At 41.2% G+C, this 20,330-nt stretch overlaps 1 protein-coding gene and 1 long non-coding RNA gene across 4 annotated transcripts in view; one reads left to right on the top strand and one right to left on the bottom strand.

The window, feature by feature from the left end:
• LOC309475255 overlaps nucleotides 1-20,330 on the top strand; it is a 239,290-nt gene that overhangs the window by 69,992 nt on the left and 148,968 nt on the right. The window lies entirely within an intron of this gene.
• Nucleotides 148-19,307, bottom strand: mxi1 (max interactor 1, dimerization protein). Of its 3 annotated transcripts, none has more exons than XM_082137902.1 (6): nucleotides 18,988-19,307; nucleotides 16,473-16,575; nucleotides 13,397-13,426; nucleotides 3,749-3,863; nucleotides 2,416-2,623; nucleotides 148-2,147 (listed from the first exon to the last, which is right to left on the bottom strand). In XM_082137902.1, exons 1-6 carry the CDS (start codon nucleotides 19,211-19,213, stop codon nucleotides 1,984-1,986), a joined length of 846 nt encoding a protein of 281 aa, XP_081994028.1. In that variant the 5' UTR covers nucleotides 19,214-19,307; the 3' UTR covers nucleotides 148-1,983. The 3 variants fall into 3 exon arrangements, with proteins under 3 accessions (XP_081994028.1, XP_081994029.1, XP_081994030.1); XM_082137903.1 differs by having other exon boundaries at nucleotides 148-2,144; XM_082137904.1 differs by lacking the exon at nucleotides 18,988-19,307 and adding an exon at nucleotides 16,733-17,405.

Genomic DNA, 20,330 nt, shown 5'->3' with positions numbered 1-20,330 from the left:
TGCTAGACCTTCTTTAGTCTGGACTGAATTCAGAGTGCGGTAAGCAATTTTCTTGCTTGTTTATAATTATCCTTTGGGCTCTATGCACCTGAAGTAAAATAATAATTTTTTACCCATTTGGAGCGCAACATTATTTTCTAGTTCACACTTGATTCTATTCTATCATTGATTCTAATATTTGTGATCATCAAACGCCATCACAAACGTGCACGGCGCAGGATAGAAAACAGGATGCGAACAATACATTGTGTTTTTTATTAATTTGGTACTATTAAGCGCACCAGAGTGAAGGACACTTGGGTTTACTGTAGGCTATGTGTGTCACATGAAGGCGGCTGGACTCTCTTGAGGAGACAGCAGATTGTGAGCCACTCATTTGCCGCTTAGATTGCACTAACTCTCGCTCGTATCCCAGGTAAACCATCACCACAGTAATCCCTTACATGCGTTTTTTTGTTGTTGTTGAGCACCAGGTTACTTTGCTTTGAGTTGCAACCGAACTCAGAGCACCTCCTTCAGTTAGTCTTGGGTTCAGTACCCCGGTGCGCTCAGGAGTCCGAATGACAGCTTTCACATCACCAATTTTACACGAACCGTGTCCCGTTTTGAACTGAACCGCCAGTGTGAAAGCACCCTTTGACGCACACGCGCCGCTCACTCCACGTCCACAGCACACGATACTAGTAGTGGAATGCCTTTCAGCTTCAAAACAATAAATATTTAGCGCCACTCAGAGTTAGCATACCTTCCACAGAGGTCCACACTGCCTGCGCTCACTCGTTCTTGTGTGTGATGTCCAATTTTAAGTACTTCAGCGTGTTGGTTTTCTAGTCGTTTAGTTTTAAAGAAAGTCGTATAATTCCTTGGGCAGCCACAGAATTGAAACTACTTGCGTTTCATCCAGCATAATGAACAAATAATACTGTCCATGCCACCACAAAAGACTCTCAAGGAGGAAGATAGTCAATCTTTGCAAAAATATAATTTAAAATGCACATAACACAAGACATACAGCAACAGAGGCAATTTCTACCCATGGGTAACTACCTTTTTTTTTTTTTTTCAACTCAGTTTTTATTTTAACTTTAATTTATTAAACTATCGTATTTATGTACAAAAAAAACCGAGCAAGTTGGCGTTGCTCATTTGGACGGACACAAGCTTTGTGTCTCAAAGAGTAGGAGTGCTAATGTGTTGATCCGACTACACGAGTTTATTGCTTATTTCTGCCAGGAGAGACATCTAGTTAAACACAGGGGTGGATATTTCTCTGACGTGGCGCCAGTTCTACGGAGGGCTCTATGCAGTCGAGTGCAAGATCGCTGGGTTTTAGCTGCAGCGTGGAAAGTGGTTCCACGGTTTAAATGCACCAAAAATTTTTCCCACAGCCATGGGATAGTTGTTTGCCGCTGTCTTTGATGAATGCAGTAGATCTTTCTTGCTTTATTGGTTTTGTCACGTAGCACCAATGACAGTCCTCGTCGCCGTAGAGCAGCGACGTTAGAACCATTAGACCGGGTGGAAAAGGAAATCAACGTGTTCGGGACTTCTTGTGTTGATATGGAGTTTTGCTTCTCAGGTGGTCCAATTTGGATGGGTTCAGTTGAATAGTTTCCCTAGTGACCAGTTCACAACCCATTCATGAAGGGAAGTTGACAATCAGAGGTTTGAATTAAAAATTAACATCTATTTTTTTATACATCTTAACTTTCCTTTCGGAAAAAGGGGATTTAGACACTGACAATTATCAGAAAAATATCTTATTTGGGGATAAAACCATCTAATAACCCAATTGAATCACAATCACAGATTGTTTCCATCTCATTCATATTCTCTCAGATACATTCACAAACTTAAAACAGTAAATCAGGCATTCTATAGGGCGGGTGGTGTTCTGGTCACCTGACTTAAAAGTCTCTGATTGGTTGAGGAGGGAAAGGGACTTGGAGAGAGTGTGTGTGAGTGTGTAAAGGGGAGCTGGTTTTATGAACTGAAGGCCAGTTTGATGCTGCAGGAGGAGTAGCCCTCGTCGCTGGCAGTGCTCTGTAGACTGCTGTGGTCGTCCAGATCGCTGGTGCTGGCGGTGCTGATGCTGTCCAGCTCTCCATTAGAGAACTCTGTGCTCTCCACGTCCACCTCCATCTCTTCTGTGCCCACAGAGAGAGAGAGAGAGAGAGAGAGAGTCAGACAATGTTTGCATTGCATCACATCAGGGTTTGTCACATGAAGTGTTGAAAGGTATCTAGCTTGGCATTAGAAAGATAGATAGATAGATAGATAGATAGATAGATAGATAGATAGATAGATAGATAGATAGATAGATAGATAGATAGATAGTGAACGACAGACAGTCGTTGTTATTTATGTGGTACATGTATAAAGCTATATAACAGATGATTAACATGGAGCTGGTACCCTGGTCTGAGTCGGAGCGGTCGGATCTCTCGGAGCAGAGGGTGGAGCCCACGCTGTCAGTGCGCACCCTCTCGCCCTCCAGCACCCTCTCGCCCTCCAGCACCCCCCCACCGCCCCGCAGCAGGTCCAGGCGCCTCTGAAGGTGCCGCTGCTCTCGTTCCAAATTATCCAACTGGTACGCTGACTTACGCTCCGCTTCCTCCAGTTTCTGTGGGAAGACAAAGAACGGTGACTCACGGATAATTACTGAAAAACCCTAACGACTCACACAAAAGAATTCACGCTGTAATCAATGGTTATTACAGCTAATGCATAAGTAAAGACACATTCGGCACTACAAGACCTTTCATTTACTTTTTCCCTTTTCACCACTGGATTGGGAAATGTTGCAAGCCAGATTCAAACACGTGTTGACCTCAATAGCACTAATCACTAGTTACTACAAAGTTTTAGATAACTTTATTAACATCATGCTACATAAAACATCCGGAAGGGATGGGATTATTTAAAGAGGTGTGTGTTTGTCAAGCTCATGTGACTGATGGATTTGTTTACTACAGTTCTGAACCCAGTTCGGATCAATAATGCCTCCACACATGACCTCTGTGACCTTATAATATATTACCCTAGAACAATACAGCATGACCCCCAGCTACAACCGCAAACACACACACACACACGTGCGCACACACACACACATAACTGGTCGGGACAGCTTAACCTGTTATGAAGGGGAAAACCAGTAAGACCTCAAAATGAAAATAAAAGGGTTATGATCATCTACATATTTCCAACAATGGAAAGTATCTGTCTGTAGTGCATGACATGCGTTTTACAATAAAGCTATTAAGGGATAGAAACTAAATTGTCCCATTAAAGGGACGTGGCTCTATTCACAGGAAGCGGCGTGTTCTTTTTAAGGTGTAGTGGCTGTTTAAATGTGCGGATGTTAATAATGTGAGTATCTTAGGTGTGAACTTGGTTAATGAGTTTCAGGTCAGATACATATATAAAGCCAATACGTGTGTGATATAGACTGATAAAACTAGTCATGTGATCCCAACATTTTGGCCTCAATGAGTCAGCTTGTTTTTGGCTACGCTTAACAATCACTAAGGGGATAGCAATTATATTTACTTCCATTTTTACCACTTTTTCTGGTTTACGGTGGACTGGAAATCACAAGGCGAGAGTAAATGTAGCGAGCCAAATTCGAACTCATATTTCCCACATGAGCACCATGGGCATGTGGGTAAACAACTGGGCCGTAGCTCTTATTTGCTTAATGTAGGAGTAACAGACAACCATGGGAGCTCCTCACAAGTGTGTTTACCTTTATGTGTGATTTGGCCTTGTTGAGGAGTCCCAGAGTGGTGTGACGGCTGCAGTCTGGTCCCAGCGGGATGAGGGACTTCAATCGCTCCAGACACAAGCGGAGGTGGGCTCGCCTGAAACATGACAAAACAAAGGTCAGCCTCATACACACATGCACACGCCCTGAAACAATGCAATGAACTTGCTGTGCGTGTGTGGTTAGGTCAAAAGCTTACAAGACAAAACCTCATTCTGTACCTTAAACACAAACCACACACACACCCCCACAGACTACTTAAAGATTACATTTCTAAGAAATCAAAGTGCTTGAGGCTGTAATCATCTCCTTTCTGACACAGAGGTGACCTGCAGTATTCACTCTATACGCTCAGCAGGGTTATTATCGCAAACTAAAGTCATACAAAAATAATTACTTTAAATAAAATAAACATTATATATCTAGTTCAGTCCTGAAACTCTAGAGGGCGCATGCTGATGGTCCTTTACATGCAATCTGTAAGCAATCTCATCATTACCGCATGGCACAAGCTGATTGGCCTCTGCTGATCCTACAGCCAATGAGATTGCTTGCTCAACATTTAAATAGTTTGGTTCAGTGTTTGCTGTAAGCTAGTCCTGCAGTGTGCTATCAGAGTTCCTCTGAACCCCTCCACCTCCCCAGCTCCACCTGCCTCGATCAGCTACGGGATTTATGTATGTCTATTCATGCAGCGCCAGCATATCTTACATATTCACAGCAGCATTTCTATTGGCGAGTCCATAATTGCTCTGTATCAGCAGCATGGAAGATCTAGTTCGCCAAGACCAAATACATAAACACTGCCATTTTCATTAACACGCTGTGCTAAAACTATTTTGAGAGTTTCATGATTGAACTGAATATAAAAAAAACTTCTCATTTCCAATTTTAACTAAAAATGACAAAAACAACAAAACTGATAAAAAATTTAAATCAAAATGAACATGACATAAAATTAATTCAAATAATGAACAAAAACTATCAATGATACATACAATCATGAAAGAAAAACACATGCAGACGCTCGGTCTACATTTTACGAGCGCATACGGGCATGAGTGTGCTTGCGCATGGGTGATCGGTATCTAAGAGTGTGTCTCTAATTGTGTTATTGAGGCTTTTCAACTCTAATTCCGTTTGGATTCCTCCTTATCAGCAATGAAGACGGCTGCTCTCTTTCTTTCACATATACAGTCTGTCTAGCCTGTGACAATGGCGGTAGATTTATCACAAGTCTTATCGCCGTGTCTGAGCACCACAGAGAGGGCACTGTTATCTGGACAGCAGTCTCTCACACACACACACACACACACACACACACACACACACACACTCATTGCAGATGTTCCTCTGTCTGCCACAGTGTGTGTGGACATTGATTGATAAACCTGGTGCATTAATGGCTATAGGTGACAGAATGGTATTTTAGGCTGACTTGTAGCTCGCACATTACTGCACCAGGCCTCCAGTTCGTCTACACCGATTTTGCCCTACAACCCCATTGGCATGGCAACCACATGTAACCCAAATATCTCTAAAAGACTTCTCACGCTATCCCCCATATCATCTGTCTCCAGACATGACGGGCGTCACATCACACACACAAGCAGTGCTTGCTGGGAAGGTTGTATATATGTGCGTGTTTGCTTTGGTGTGTGTGTGTGTGTGTGTGTGTGTGTGTGGCATGATAAATGACTTCAATTCAGTCGCCAGACAGAGACCGTGCCAAACAACCATCACTAGGCCTGTCGTCTCGAAGGCAAACAACATCTTTAAAAGACCCAATTATGACGTCACACATTAAACACTTTAGTTTCTGTGATACTTGAAAAGACCCATTGCACAACATAAGAAAACAAAACCGAAACAAAGCAAAAACACGCATGACTTATGTAAAAAGGTCTATTTAAACTTAGGTGTGTTTCGGTTACTATGAATAACTTGTGGTGTGAATTACAGCAATACATGCACAGCAAAGTTATGTAACATTAACTTTATCACATCCCTTTAAAATCCATGGAAACCTTCTATTCCACAAAGGTTTTTTTGTTGGGTTTTTTTTATAGTGGAAAACGGTTGAAATGTTCTTCACACTAAGAAGAAGAAGAAGAAGAATCACTAAAATGTTCTTTAGGGAACCAAACATTCTATGGCATTGCTAAGAAAACCCTCTTTTGGACTCAAACGCAAAGTCCTTTGCAACGGAAACTGACTTAAAATTAATTAAATTGTTCTTCTAGTCATTGTCGCAATGCATTCTGCAACCGCATTCACCACAAAAACAGAATAGAAAAGTACATGATCAATAAGTTATGACAAAATATGTTTTTGCATTGCTTTAACTCATCGAAATAAGTTAAGAAATTTCAATTTCAATCAAGATCCAACTTTTTTTTAAGACAGTGTAATTTAAGTTGAAATGACTTAAACATCCAAGTTTATTGTACTTAATTTAAGGCACCAACTTTTTTTTTTTTACAGTGAACCATAAACGAGTGAACTATTATTCCTTCAAATGCTGCCTCGGTAGGCAGTTCATTTGGTTTTAAAACCGTAAAACGACTGACCCTTGATAATCGTGGGTGTGCAGAATCTGTGCTTCAAAGCTGTAAGCTGAGTCTGTTCAAGATCTGGCTCTGGTAAATACGCCACATTTTACACTCCTCTGCATTAGTCATAAAGAGAACTCACTACAACTCACAAGTTTAATAATAACTCAAATCAAACGTGCCCCTTAAGGTTGAACATGTTCAGACTTGTTCTCTCTTACACCCAGAGCAAGAATTGTATTATCCAAAACATCATCACATGCCCTTTAAATGACTCATAAAAATGAACACACAGGCTCATAGTCACGGGTGTCACGGTTGTCACGATCTTGAAATGTTGGTTGCATTTAATTATACAAACATTTGTAACATATATCTTAATTTATTTATTTACACTGGAAAATGATCAAATAAAATTTTGAAGTAAATACAGCACAGTGTAAAATAACATGAATGTTAGACACATACGGATGGACGGATGGACAACGTGAATTTGGGCAACAGTAAGGCTGTGAAACAACGCCTGGTCCTCTGGTGTGGTGGGGGAATTTATTAGAGGAGGGGGGGGGGGGGGGGGGGGAGAAACACATGCTCGTCCCAGATTCTGCTTGGTCTATTGGTAAATAATGAATGGTGTTGGCATTGATGTCATGGGCTTGACATGGTAATAACTTGTTAATAAGTCAAGGTCAAAAGGGGGACATGATTCTGACACATCCTCAAATTGTAATCTGCATCAAGAACACAAAATGACGTGCATATTTTCCCCTCTCAATCGGCATGACAAAATGTGCTGATTGTGTGTAGGCCTGGCTACTTGTCAACTATACGTACATATTTGCTTCATCCACAGCAGGAAATCTCACGTTTCTCATGCAGAAACAGCACCTCTCTATATAAATCTGCACTGATAAGAAATGCAAGAAATGGAGGTTCAATACAGCCATGCATGCGCTCTACAAAAGGCAAGGTTTTTCCTACAGATTCCCCTTTGATAGCATGTTTTTATCTAATGCCTCACATGATGCCTTTTAAGGTCACATGGCTGGGTTATTGCACACCAGTGCACAGATTATAGAGCGAGAACAGGCTCTGGGTTCTCAAGCCCTAGTTCGGATCTGATCAATACAGTGGGACTGACAGCTTCATCTGGGTTACCAGCTTGTTTAAGCCTTGTTTTATTTAAAGGTCTGGCCTCATGCTTTTATTATGATTTCATAACGAGTGAGCAGGAAGACGTGTTCCTATCATATCAGTAACAGTCCCGGGCTCTCGAACAGCTCTCAGATTAAACGAGCGGGCTATCCTCCCCCACCACGTAAACACACACAGATGGAAGGCCATTATTGCTGCTAGTCTTCCGTTCGCGTGTAATCTGCCCGAAAACTGGACTAAAAGCTACGTTAGCAGCATGACATTAAAGAGATACCAACCTAAAAGCAACATGCACTCATACTGGGAATAAAAGCAACCTACAAATGTGGGTAGAAAGCAAGGGAGGGAGGGAGAAGGAGGAAGAGATGGTTACAGATGTAAAGTTCGAAGGTGGGGGTAGTCAGGATGGAGAGAATGAAAAGAGATGAATAAAGAGATGGGAGGAAGAGAGAGAGATAGTGGTTGAAATACAGTACAGACAGACACTGTGACAGCACTCTATGTAAACATGCTCGCAAACAAAGAAGCCTTTGAGCCATGAACCAATGACAGCTTACTGTAGTACGACACACAGGGTCGAAAATACATATTTTAGGAAAATATATAGGAAAATACATATTTTCAATATCAACTAGTGGGCGGGGTTGCCTAAAAAGCAAGTCGACTGACTAGTAGTCAACGCCAACAGAGCGCAACGTAATGGAATTGACTGCAAGGGTTTCAAGAAGGCTTTTTACAAGTTGGGACTATTTTTAACTTCATGCAATTCTTGTGGTGGGATGCTCAAAAAAAACTGAGTGAGATGAACTGCAATTGCCAAAGTCAGTCTTCTGAATGTGTACGACATTACTTTAAAGAAGATAAATTTAAAGACACATCTTATTCTATTAACAGTCTAACAAACTATGGCAAAGCATGCTAATTATAGAACTATCCCTAAAAATATCAAAACTAAAAACAAACAAATGAAATATGTGAATAAACTTGTCACTTCCAATCGTCTAGTCGGTTGTTGGGCAACTAGTTGAACATTGGGACTCATCCCTGGTAGGGGGAGACAGAATGACAATTAGCCTGCATTGGGCCGAGGATATAGCTCTGTTGCACCCCTGATTAAACACATGTACATTAATGGACTACTGGCAGAGTGATGGCTAAAGAAGATCATAGGGAAATAAAGAAGCACATACAAACTCAGACAGTAACAGCTGTGGAGGAGCAAGGCCCGCTCTGGCCCATCAGTAACACTTGGATTAGTTCACACGTGCTGAGCTGTAATCTGCTCCACACAGCCCAGACCAGCAGACCCCACTCACATGCCCACAGAGTTTATGTGTGTAGTCATGTGACCGCTGCGCCCCATCCCTAAAGCTCGTGCAGATGGCCATGTACATGAAAAACACAGATTCTCTATTATACGGCTCTCTATTACACGTTTCAATAGGCCAGAACGTTGTGCACACTTTGGGTAATCTAATAAAATGTGAGGTGATCCCAAAAACAAACGGGACAAAATCAGAAAACAGAAATGTCACCAGATGTTTGAATGACACCACTCTCTCAGAAAATCCACTCAATCCACTTTACTTCCCCGGAAGGATGCCTAATCCAAACACAAAAAATAAACACAGCGGTGGTGGAAGGGCAAACAGCCATAGGACTCTTCCGTAATCAGATCAAAGGCCATGACACACAAAGAAAGGGTGCAGATCAATGTGGCTGGTTATGATTGGATGACCTTCAAGGGCTCCACCAATTGGATGGGTGGATAGTGTGGCTTTATCCAGCTTGCCATGGTGATTCCATAGGCCAAGCAGAACTCAATATATGACAATCTGTGGTATGCCCCACGGCAAAAACCACCATATACATAGAGGATGACACATAACCCCAATATTTCAATAAGTAGTTTGCCCAATAATGGGTTTTTCATTCACCAGCTGTTAAGCAATTACAATTGGTCCCTGCCCCTATCTTGACTGTTAGGTTTCAACATTGAGGCCTGCAAACGGTCATACTTTGACACAATGTCGAAACTAATCATACAAACATCATTATCAGGTTTAAAGGGTGTTGCTGATCCAACTGATTATGTCACTCCGGAATGTTTCTAGATTTCAGCCTGTAATTCAAGAATTTGGTTGTATTAGTAAGGATGAGTCTAAAAATGTTAGGTGTTGTTGTATAGCAAGGTTCTCAGTGCCATTAAGGATGTGGGTCTGTTTCTGTTGTTTCTGCAACATTACCCACTAGTAGCCATGCATGTTGTATTTGCGTGTTTATGCAATGAAACACAGTGTTCTTTTACAGAACACAGTAAATGTGGGGCAAGGCAGAGCTTTAGTGGCCTCCGAATCTCAAATGTCCTCTGCTATACCCTTCCGACAGAACTTGAAGACTGCCACAGGGTGTGTGTCCTTCCTGACTCACCCAAAACACCCAGAGCTCTGTCAACCTTCCATAGCATGAGTGTGTCTCTACGTGTGCGTTGCAAACATGCCCTGGCACGTGTGCGAGTATTCATTGCTTACTTGACCAAAGATCACACTTCCTAAGCTGCTTTTGCTGGCCAAGAAAAGCTTACAAGGCATCAGGTCAGCGAGAACAGCCAGTTCTGGCTTCCCTTCCAGAGGGTTTCCGGAATTCCCAGGGGAAATGGAATGTTCTGACTCCATCTCCCTTAGAACACAGGAAGGTAAGATCATCGACAGCAAGTTCTTGAAGAGTACACCTTGGCTACGGATTACGTCCTATCTTCTACACGCACTTTATTCCTCATAATTCTCATTGTGGGTGGAAGTGTTGTAGCCAATCAGCCCGGGCTCCTCTGCGTTTTGAAAAGATCTTTTCTTAGGACCATTGGTCTATTTTCAGTAAGCCAGCTTGGCAGCTTTATTCCTGAGCCTTTGCATTCTCACTGTCAAACACACCATGGCCCACACAACCACAACAACATGCTTAACACACAGCCAAACACCCTCACTTGCATGTACCCAATAATTAACAACCACATGACACCTATAATAGGAAATTAAATCAGTGATTTCAGTTAAATTTGACATCTTCCTCAGCACGCAATATATTCTGACATCCGAACTCTGCAACCTAACCCAAGTTCAGGAAGTTGAGGCTCACCACATTTGTTCAAAGACATAAGATCAAAAGGCGGCATGCTTATATGCACACATATGTTATCTGTATATGTGTTGCGGGTTGCGAGAAGCCGGAATGCGGTCAACAGGGCTTTCATCTCCTTCCTCTTCCTTTCTGACATTCAAAAACAATGAGAGCTATCTTACATGTTCATCAAACAGAAAGTATATGTGATGTCTGACGCGAAATGGCAACCGCTTGCCACTCGGGACTGCAGTAAAGCTTTGGCAAGCAGGAAACTGTCCCCCTTGTGCTTCCGTACGACAATTTCAAAGTATTGTGGTGCATCACAAGCTAAAAGGGATATATTTATTTAGCAAAATAAAAATGATGGGTGTCCAGTCTTCGAGAACTGTAATAGACAATGGTAATGTGGAGTCAGGGGAAATATGGTTTAGTGCTGGGTGTGGCTGCTGACATCGTCATGATGTGTTGTGTAATATTTCTTTGTGCTGACAACTAAAGGCTGTCCGACAAGCCCTGGCATCTTTATCTGTCCCAAACCCATACAACCCCGTGCCGGCGCAGTGACAACCCTTCTCATGTGTAGACATTATCTGAGAAACACAGCTGGTCTGGGAGGAGATGAGGCTATTTTCAAGCACACATAAGTATGGTGTACTCAAAACTATTGGAAATAAAACTGTGCTCTGGTCCACCAGTAGCCTAAGTCTTTGTTCACTTTGCCCAACACGTTTTCTGTCTTACCGTGTCCCAACCAAAATGGCTGGGCAAGCAAATAAACGTGACACTCCATGAGAAGGCTGTGCTTAAGGCAAGTTCAGAGATCTCCAGGTTTTCAGATAGAGGGACACAAAGAAGTTGCTGCTGCTGCTCGTCTAGACAAGAGTTATTTTGAGTCTTTGAAGTGGAGCCTCAGCATTCGCGTGCAGTGCCTAAACAGCAGGCCCCGCACTGCCGCCGTCTAACGCCTATCAGATAAGAACTCATGAGACTAAAACATACAGTTGTCTGTAAACCCTCACGCCACACATGGGTGGTGATTTCAAAGAAAACTCCACCCATAGGTATGGGTCATTTCAAAGAAATAACACTTGTATTCTCTTAATAATGTACACCTACTGTAATAACTAGCTTCCTTTTGTGCATTTTCTTCCTATTATGCAACTGGCATTGTGAAAGAAAGGACATTTGTTTGTGTCTCTGGTTTCTGTCGTCTCCCTGCACTCTGGCTAGTAATCTGAAACTGTGGCACCAGTAGTTGTTTAGGACCGAGGGGTGGGCGAGCCACGAGGAGAGGGAATGCCCTTAGATTAGAAGAATTGGGTCACCACTTACTTTCACTTTTAGTTACCTGTTGCTTCAGGGACAAGCTGGGACAACTGTAGGACTGTTCTTCAGCTTTCTGTTAGCCTTATGTAATGTTATTGATTTCATATTTTATGAATTTTAAGAGTCGCTTCCATACTTCCATATTTTAAAGCACTGCAATATTTCACTGTATTAATTTCCTTACAATCAAGAATCAATTCAATCCACAAATATTTGTATAGCGCTTTTCACAGCAGGCCTACATATTTCAAAGCAGCTTTGCAGAAAATGCATGTGTCTACATTACAATTTAGAGTGATCACAGAATCACAATTTTTAATTACACTTTCGCATTAAAATTTCTGGGAAAGACCACTATTATATAACTTATATATAGCCTCATTTCAAAGTATTTTTCTTTTCCTGGTATGACAAACCTGGAATGTACGCAGTTCCTTCACATTGTTTTTACTGACACTTACAGGCCCCGTGCTCCTCAATTATGCAAAGCACTCAAACCACAAACGCCCAATTTAGACTGCAAATAAAAGATGGCAACACATTACTGTTTTCAATCACAATATAGCCTACTAAACTTTGACTACAACTGAAAACGTGTGCATTTTGGCAGTTCATTTACACGACAACAGCGTTTTGGGGGACCTAAAACCTCAAGCTTTTGAAAACGGGTTTTCAAAGTGCAAGTTTTTGAAAACGATATACAGGTCGTCAAAAGAGCAAATTTGTACAAAAGGGTGACGTCATGCGTATTACGTGTTCAGACTATAGACGTGAAATGTTTCTTTACAAAGTGACAACTACTGGCTTGACATGCATAACACAGTGTTTTTAGTCGTTTTCGCAGATCCTTGTGAACGGGGATTCGTTTTGACAGCGTTGTCGTCTGTATGTGAAAAAAGCAAAGGAAAAACGTTTCCGTTTTTAGTACATCGTGTATTTAGTACAGGCTTATTTGAAACCTACAGGTTTGTGTGTCGGCACATGGTTGGAGCTAAACTCTGTAGGACTGTGGCCCTTCAGGAGCTGAGCTAGACCTCTGATCTAAGGCAAATGTTCTCATATTGGGGCTCAAATATTGATATGATATTGTATCGCAGCTCCTTGCAGATTCTCACCTTTTTTTCCTAATAATTTTTACCTATTGTGGTCAATTATTGCACTAGTTTGAGTCGTGGTGCTCATGAAGCTGATGCAAGTTTAAGTCTGGCTTGTGATACTCTCAATCATTGCCACGTCAGACGCCGACCAACGGCAACAATCACCAGATTACAGTGAGTCACTTCTCAGACTTTCCACAACCTGACAAACGCAGACTGAACATGTTCAAACAGTGTAAACAAACGCAGTGCAATGCCAACAGGGTTCACACACTGATTTCACAAAACCTAATGAACGCATCTGTTGACATCTGTCGGTGCGATGTCAATTAGCCTTAAAATGGAAGAAAAGAAGAAAAAAACTTAAAAATCGTACTTACCGATTTTTCTCCAGCTCGTTGTGTGTGGACCTATAAAACAAAACAGAAGAAATGAATGAGCAAACTTCAACTTGTTTGTGTGTCTGTTGGGCATTAAGTGCACTTAAGGTTTTTATCATAACCCTCATCATAAACACAAGCTTATTTCTCGAGCACTTGGCTCCCGAATTAAACGTCAGCTCTCGTCGTGAGATCAGAGAACGCGCGAGAGGAAAAAAAGCTTGGCCGCTCGTAAAGAACAAGGCTATGCGTCATTAAAGGTTCCAATGGATTTACTAATTAATCTTTATAGGAGGGTTGAACCAGCTCCCCCATCGCAACCAATCCAGTGGCTTCAGAGGGAATTATAAAGGCTCCTCTAGATGACCCACATGTCACTGCAACTCTTTGTTTGCAGCGAAAAGACAGAGAAATTAAGTGTGCAGAGCATAGAAAAGCGCGCACAATGACCACCCTGTATATGTGAGCACGTGAGAGAGCTCTCCTCCTCGTACAATGAGTGAGTGCCAGTGGACGCTCTCTCTCTCTCGCCCTCTCTGAGAGCACGAGTCAGTGTTATGTTAATAATGTAAAGTGAATCAGCCGTCCCCCTAAGAGGCTCTTTGTGTGGCAACACGCTGAAAGCTTTTCCAAAGCACTAAATGGCCGGACAAACTGGTGCATGGCAATGCCGTTGCAGGAGCTGCAAGACGTGGCTGCAGCGAAGCCCTACTTCTCCGTGGGTCATGTGACCACTTCCTTTTATTGGCGACTATTAATACCAAGAGCGTGTTTTCTGGCATCCTGCAGCTGACCTTATGGTATCGCCGCTTCACACGGGAGGATGCTTGTGTGCTCAGTGGGGAGGAGGAATGGAGCGAGGGAGGAAAAGACTTATTAACAGTATGGCTGTGTTTTCACAGCTCTTGATTTTGTGTGATAAGAAAAGTCTGTAAAAACAGAGGCAAATATACTGTGTAAATATGAGTTTTTTTGGCTTTTTTATTACAGGTGTTTGAACAACGCACTGCATTGTGCCGTGTAAACTTAACGGATTATTGTTTTGTTTCAGTGTATACTAGTGTATTCGTAATTTTAAATTCACCGCATAAGCGTGACAATCTTTGTGATGAAATTGTGTGTTGCCCAAGGCAGACAAAACAAAGAAAAACGGGGATGGCCCCAGGTTTGTTTTTGACATCTGTGGAAAAGTATTTTTCATCACAATCTTTCCACCTGAAGTGGCCTGGATAACTCTCCTCGGGTCAGTCTACCGAATCACCTCCATACATGCATGCCAGATGATCAGATAGTGTTTCCTTTACATTCCCTCCATCACTGTTCGCTTTGTGTACAGTAACACAGACCTGAGATCAGTCATCAAGATGTCTGATAGACATGAAGTGAAACGAAACAGACACGGCACTCGCACAACCCAAAACACAATAACACGCATACAGTGTCTCGAAACCTTGTGACCTGCTCACCTAGATGGCATTTTTGATCATCACAAAAGCCTGGTAAAATGCCCACAGAAACAGATATTCTGAGCATCTCAAAACCCAGTGAGCTACCGACCCAGTTGGCATTTTTGGCCACCACAAAACCTAGTCAGCTGACTGTTTAAAATGCCTGTTAATGTATTTTCAACTCGTTTTATTGTCATTAAATCGACAATTAGCGGAAAATGACTGTTGGGAATTTTCCAAAACATGTTTTAAAAGGACAATAACATGGAAAGATAATTTAATAAAGAGAGTATAATCTTTCAAATGAATTGTGTCTGCTCTATAGTGAACTGCCAAGCCAGCTGGCACTTTTGGCCACCACAAAACCTAGTCAGCTGACTTCCTAGATGAAATTTTTGGGCATCTCAAAAAAAAAAACATATACCAAGATAACAGATATTTGGCATCATAGCACCATTTTCGTGATTCAACAAAACTGTCTGTCTTTTAATAAGCAGATTAAAACGTGTGTTACTGTATAAATGTAAATTTGTTTTCCATTAAATCGACATTTAGCAAAAAAAAAAAAAGCCTGGTCCAAAACATGTTTTAGAAGGAGAATAACGTAGAAAGATAACATAAAAGCTGAACTACCTAGCCATTTTTGATAGACCGTAGTAAGCTGACTACCTAGACTCATTTTGTGCATTTTAAAAGCTAGTAAATCATATCTCAATATCGTGTTTTTTTGTTGTTGTTGTTGTTTGGTCGCGTGCAATATTTTCGGGACTCAGCAAAAGCTTCTGTTAATGGACGGATTAAAGCGCCTGCAACTTTTTCGATTTGTTTCGTTCATTAAACCGACATTTAACGGGAAAAGGTCGGTGATAATTTTCCAAATCATGTTTTAGAAGGAGAATAACGTGGAAATATCATTTAATAAAGACGCCTCAGGCTGTTCACCTTGGCAGCCTGGGAACAACAGTTGCTGTAAATAAGAGCCGTGTGTTCAAGGGTCCGGGAAAAAATGAAAATACGCTTCTTATAATAGACACATTCAAAAACTGGATTTTTCCCCCCAACGGAATATTTAGCGGATATTAAGCGATTACGGGTTGAAATAAACCGAAAATTACAAACTTTCGGTTCAGACAAAACGAAACCCCATGTCGGCCAAAGGCGAAAACAGGACGTGAGTTTTCGCACGGTCCCTAACCTCAGCTCTGCAGCAAGAGTCCCGTTTGACAATCAGCTGATGACAGCGCCCCTCCCCCAAAACTATACAACAAACATTAATAATAACAATAATAATCATACAGCACGCTTTATATCATGTATAGGCCTATGTATGCATAAATATAGCAAAGTGCATCAGACATGATAATGCATTTAAAAGTGTAGCCTATACTGCTTTTAAACGTAACAAAACCGATCCAGAAAGTGAAAGCTGTTAAAAAGGCTAATAGGAAATGCTTAAGAAAATACAGCAGCAATAATTCAAGCAAGGCCGTATATATATCATGCAGTGATATGAACGTCCGGACAGATGTCATAGCAGTGTGATCTATGCACACGTCTCTCCCTGGCTTTTCTCCAGCAGAGTTTATTCTGCTTTCTCGTGGAAGTGGAGAGGCAGATCATGTGCTTACCTGTTGTGGTTGTTGTTGCACTTTTTATTTCGGAATTTCCTTTGTCTCTGGTAGCTGGAGTGCTGAATAGACGGAAAGGTCGAGGCATATCCGTGTTCACACTCTGAAAAAGACACCGCAGAGAAACGAGTCACACCACATCCCAATCGGGTCAAGTCCCTTTAAACACCCCTCACACTTCAAAAACACACGTTGATCCGTATGACACAACAGTTGTCATGCTATAACGTGATTTATAACCATCAAATATCATCATGTACCTCTTTCTCTCCTTTCTATATATTCGGCTGCTTCCAGTAATGTCTGTATATTCAGCACAGAAGTCATCGTTTGAATAAATATATATGGATGTTTTTCCTGATGTGTGATCACGATGACAGCTGTCGCGTAGCAAGACCAAGCATTGAATAATCCTTCGAATATTCACTTTGTATTCTTGTTTCTATTTGCTGAACCCGTCGACTCGAGGTATTTCCTTCACTGTTAACAAGCTGGTTTACCGGAAATCAAACAAAAATAAAACATCCGACGCCTGAATATCAAAGTAGTAAAAGTGCTTTAGGAAAACAGTCGCGTATAAAGTGTATAAAATGAATAGAAACTGGTACAAAAGAGTCCCCGAGAGCCCAGCCTGCGAAGTCCCTGGTGCTTGCGCTCTTTTCTCCTCCCTCAGTTTGTTTACCTACTGTTTTAACAGCTGAGCGGATAGAGACCTCGGCGCAGGGCATTGTGGGAAATTGAGTCCTTCGCCACACGGGCCCTTTAACTCGCAAACGACAGTCTGATTTAAAGACCTGCTAATACATATTAAAAGAATAACATTGCTTAGATAGTTACTCTGTCCTTAATATTAACTCAATAAAGATTATTTCCTATTGGGCACATTTATACACGAGAAAGACAAAGTCTTCCTAATGAATATATAGCATTTTCTAGCAAACAAGAGTAAAACATACCTATATATATATATATATATATATATATATATATATATATATATATATATATATATATATTAATTTATACGAAACTTACTATTGTATTCATTATTTTTCTGAATATGCTGTAATTGAAACCCTACATAGCAGTGCAGTCTAGGCTAATGACACAATAACTCAAATCAATATTTCATGTAACCATTTATTTATTATTATTAATTCATTAATAAGTATGTAACATGCAGGGCAATTTCATCTGCGTTATGCGTGTTACATGGCATAATAACGCTTTAAAAAAATATATGTTTTAATGCTCTTTTCCAGTTTGGAAACAGCGCACTTCAACTCCCACAAGCCCTCACTTCCAGTCTCGTTTAAGCCAGGCCCAGCAACATATGACATCATAGCTCCACAGCTCTGTAATTGGTCAGAGGCTCTTGTAAGCATCCGCCAACGCAACAAGCTCTGACCAATCAGATCAGCGCAAAGTGCGCCATGTGGATGTCATGTGAACACACCCCCCTAGGAAACAGGAAGGCAATTTTGAGAACTCTTTTGAAGTAGATAATATGCAGTCTGCATATAAAATTTCAGATTTACCCCATATGATTCGGGTTCTCTTTAAATCGCAATGAATGTTAATCGGACGATCTATTGGAGCGAGTTGGTGAAAGCATAATCAAACTCTATTGTTCCTAAAGTGCTTATTAAACTTATCATCATACTATTTTAGTTTATATTCAGACACGACTAGTCTTATACATTTAAAATGTATGCTAATAATGTAAAACGTGGGCTGCGAAGATATTTTTCCTACAATTTCCATTCTGGACAAAGCACAATTTAATGCTCAAACAAAAACAACGTCATATGATCAAATGACTTTATTTGTACGATGTGCATTTTTTTTATATTAAGTCATAATACATACACAATTGTACGTGCGTGACGGAGTTATAAGGTGCAAAGCGCTGTACCACAGTAGCCTAAGAGGTGACGTCAGTGTGTGTATTGTGCCAGCAAATGTTGTTTATTTATTTATTTACTTGTTTATGTTCCTCGAGAGAAAGAGAAAGGTGGCAAACAGCCTGGCATGTCTCACTGCCGAACAATGCCAGACTCTGAACTGCCCCATATGACAGTGCATGCCAGCTTGGGACAGTCAGTGTGCGATTTGGGACATTAAGTGCTGCAGAGGGAATTATTCCCCTGCTTTTGTGTCTCTGACGCATGAAATAATACATGAACATGTGTGAAATTTGACATTATATCACTTTGTGCGGATAAAAACAGCTCTGAAATCAACCCAAACAATTTAAGTGTCTGCATTAGAGGATTATATGCATCATCAAAATATGTTAAAATATGAAAAGGGCTCCTTTTACATTTTGGAAACTTGATCCTTTGAAAGCATTGTGGCTGTGCATCGTATGTCGGGGTACAATGCACATGTTCCTTGTCTACTTGTTCGATGAACTCAATCCTTTGTTGTCTGAGTCTATTGACAATGAAACAGTTTCTCTGCAATACGCAAATCAGTCAAAAATCACTCATAAGTGCACTATTATTTTACTTACTTCCATCTTTTCTCTCGGCGCTCTCAATGTAACTGGCAGCCTCCAGTAAAACTTGTACATTTTTCAGGAAAGTGTTTATCATGGAAGAGTCTGTGGAGTTGAAAACGTCATTGAAAGGACAAGTAGACATCTCAAAATCTTGCTGATCCAAAGATGTTTCGGACTCCAGAAATAAGTCTTCGGCCTTCACCTCCTCTCTTCGTTTCTCTCTCTCACTTCTCACCATTTTGTTCCCGTGCAGCGAATATGGTTGGAATTGAAACTGTATGAGAGTTATTGTGCTGTGCTGCGCTCTCTGGATCTACAGAATAAATGAAGGGAATGCAATGGATGAGGAGATAAAGCACTTCGGCTTCCCCGGGTCCTAGCGCCCCTCCCGGGCTCCCCTGTCACGTCCACACAGCGACCGTCGGGTCGAGCGATGACGTCAACGACGCGGAAATAGTTTCATTCATTATGAAAATGAACACTGAGAGAAACATAAACAGTTAATTTACTTTTGAGCAAATACGACGTTCCTATATGGAACCAATGGTTGCTCTACATTGAAAACATAGCCTACTTACAGAGCACATAGGCTACTACTACACACAAAATAAGAAGAAGAACGCACATTTAAATTGCAAGATATATGCTTTGTTTCATCATTAAGGCCATCTCATTTCAGAAAAGCAACCATTATTTAGAGTTGGAAAGAAATTGCAGTAATTTAAGCCTCGCAAGATAAACAATTTTATAATAATTGATTTTCTGAAATCGGGACAGCCTTCAAAATACTCACAATAGCCTCGGACATACTGAGCATTGCAACAAAAATAACGCTACGTTACGGGTAGAGCACAGTGATATGGCTCTAACAAATTGAAATTAGTCAATACTGGTTTGAATAGCAGTCTAGGTTTTGGTCACACCCGATTTAAGATGTGGTCACGCTACACTTTTCGTTCCATTGACTTCCATTCATATGCATACAAATGCGGGAGACTGGAAACGCAAGCTCATGCAAAGAAATTTCGCATTACAGAGTCCTGTAAACCTCTTATGCCGGGTACACACAGCAGGATTTTCAAAGTCGTCGGATCGCTGTTCTTCTCACACTAAACGACTTTCAAGGGTACCATTTAGTTGCTGCTGTGTGCGCATTTCACGACGGATCGGCGACAAGGGGTCAAACATTACACATTTCAATTGGAAGAATCACAGACAACTCTGTCTGGTCTACAAACTACATTTCACAACCAAACACACGCGAGAAGTGATACAGGAAATACTGTTAGATCACGCGTGAGATTGGATTTATTCCTGTTAAAAATGGCAGTCTGCAAGAAGCTTGCGATACAAGT

Source organism: Leuciscus leuciscus (assembly GCF_965113295.1).
Source record: "Leuciscus leuciscus genome assembly, chromosome: 15".
Classification (NCBI taxonomy): domain Eukaryota; kingdom Metazoa; phylum Chordata; class Actinopteri; order Cypriniformes; family Leuciscidae; genus Leuciscus; species Leuciscus leuciscus.
The sequence above is the reverse complement of the archived record's forward strand: the minus strand, read 5'-3'. Positions and strand labels throughout refer to the sequence as shown.

Excerpts from the sequence above, each read along its gene's own strand:
- mxi1 (XM_082137902.1), bottom strand. The coding sequence starts at position 19,213 with ATGGTGAGAAGTGAGAGAGAGAAACGAAGAGAGGAGGTGAAGGCCGAA. Across the intron at positions 3,864-13,396 it reads AACGAGCTGGAGAAAAATCG|GCGAGCCCACCTCCGCTTGT; the intron begins GTAAGTACGATT and ends GTCATGTTTCAG. Across the intron at positions 2,148-2,415 it reads CCGCTCCGACTCAGACCAGG|AAGAGATGGAGGTGGACGTG; the intron begins GTACCAGCTCCA and ends CTGTGGGCACAG.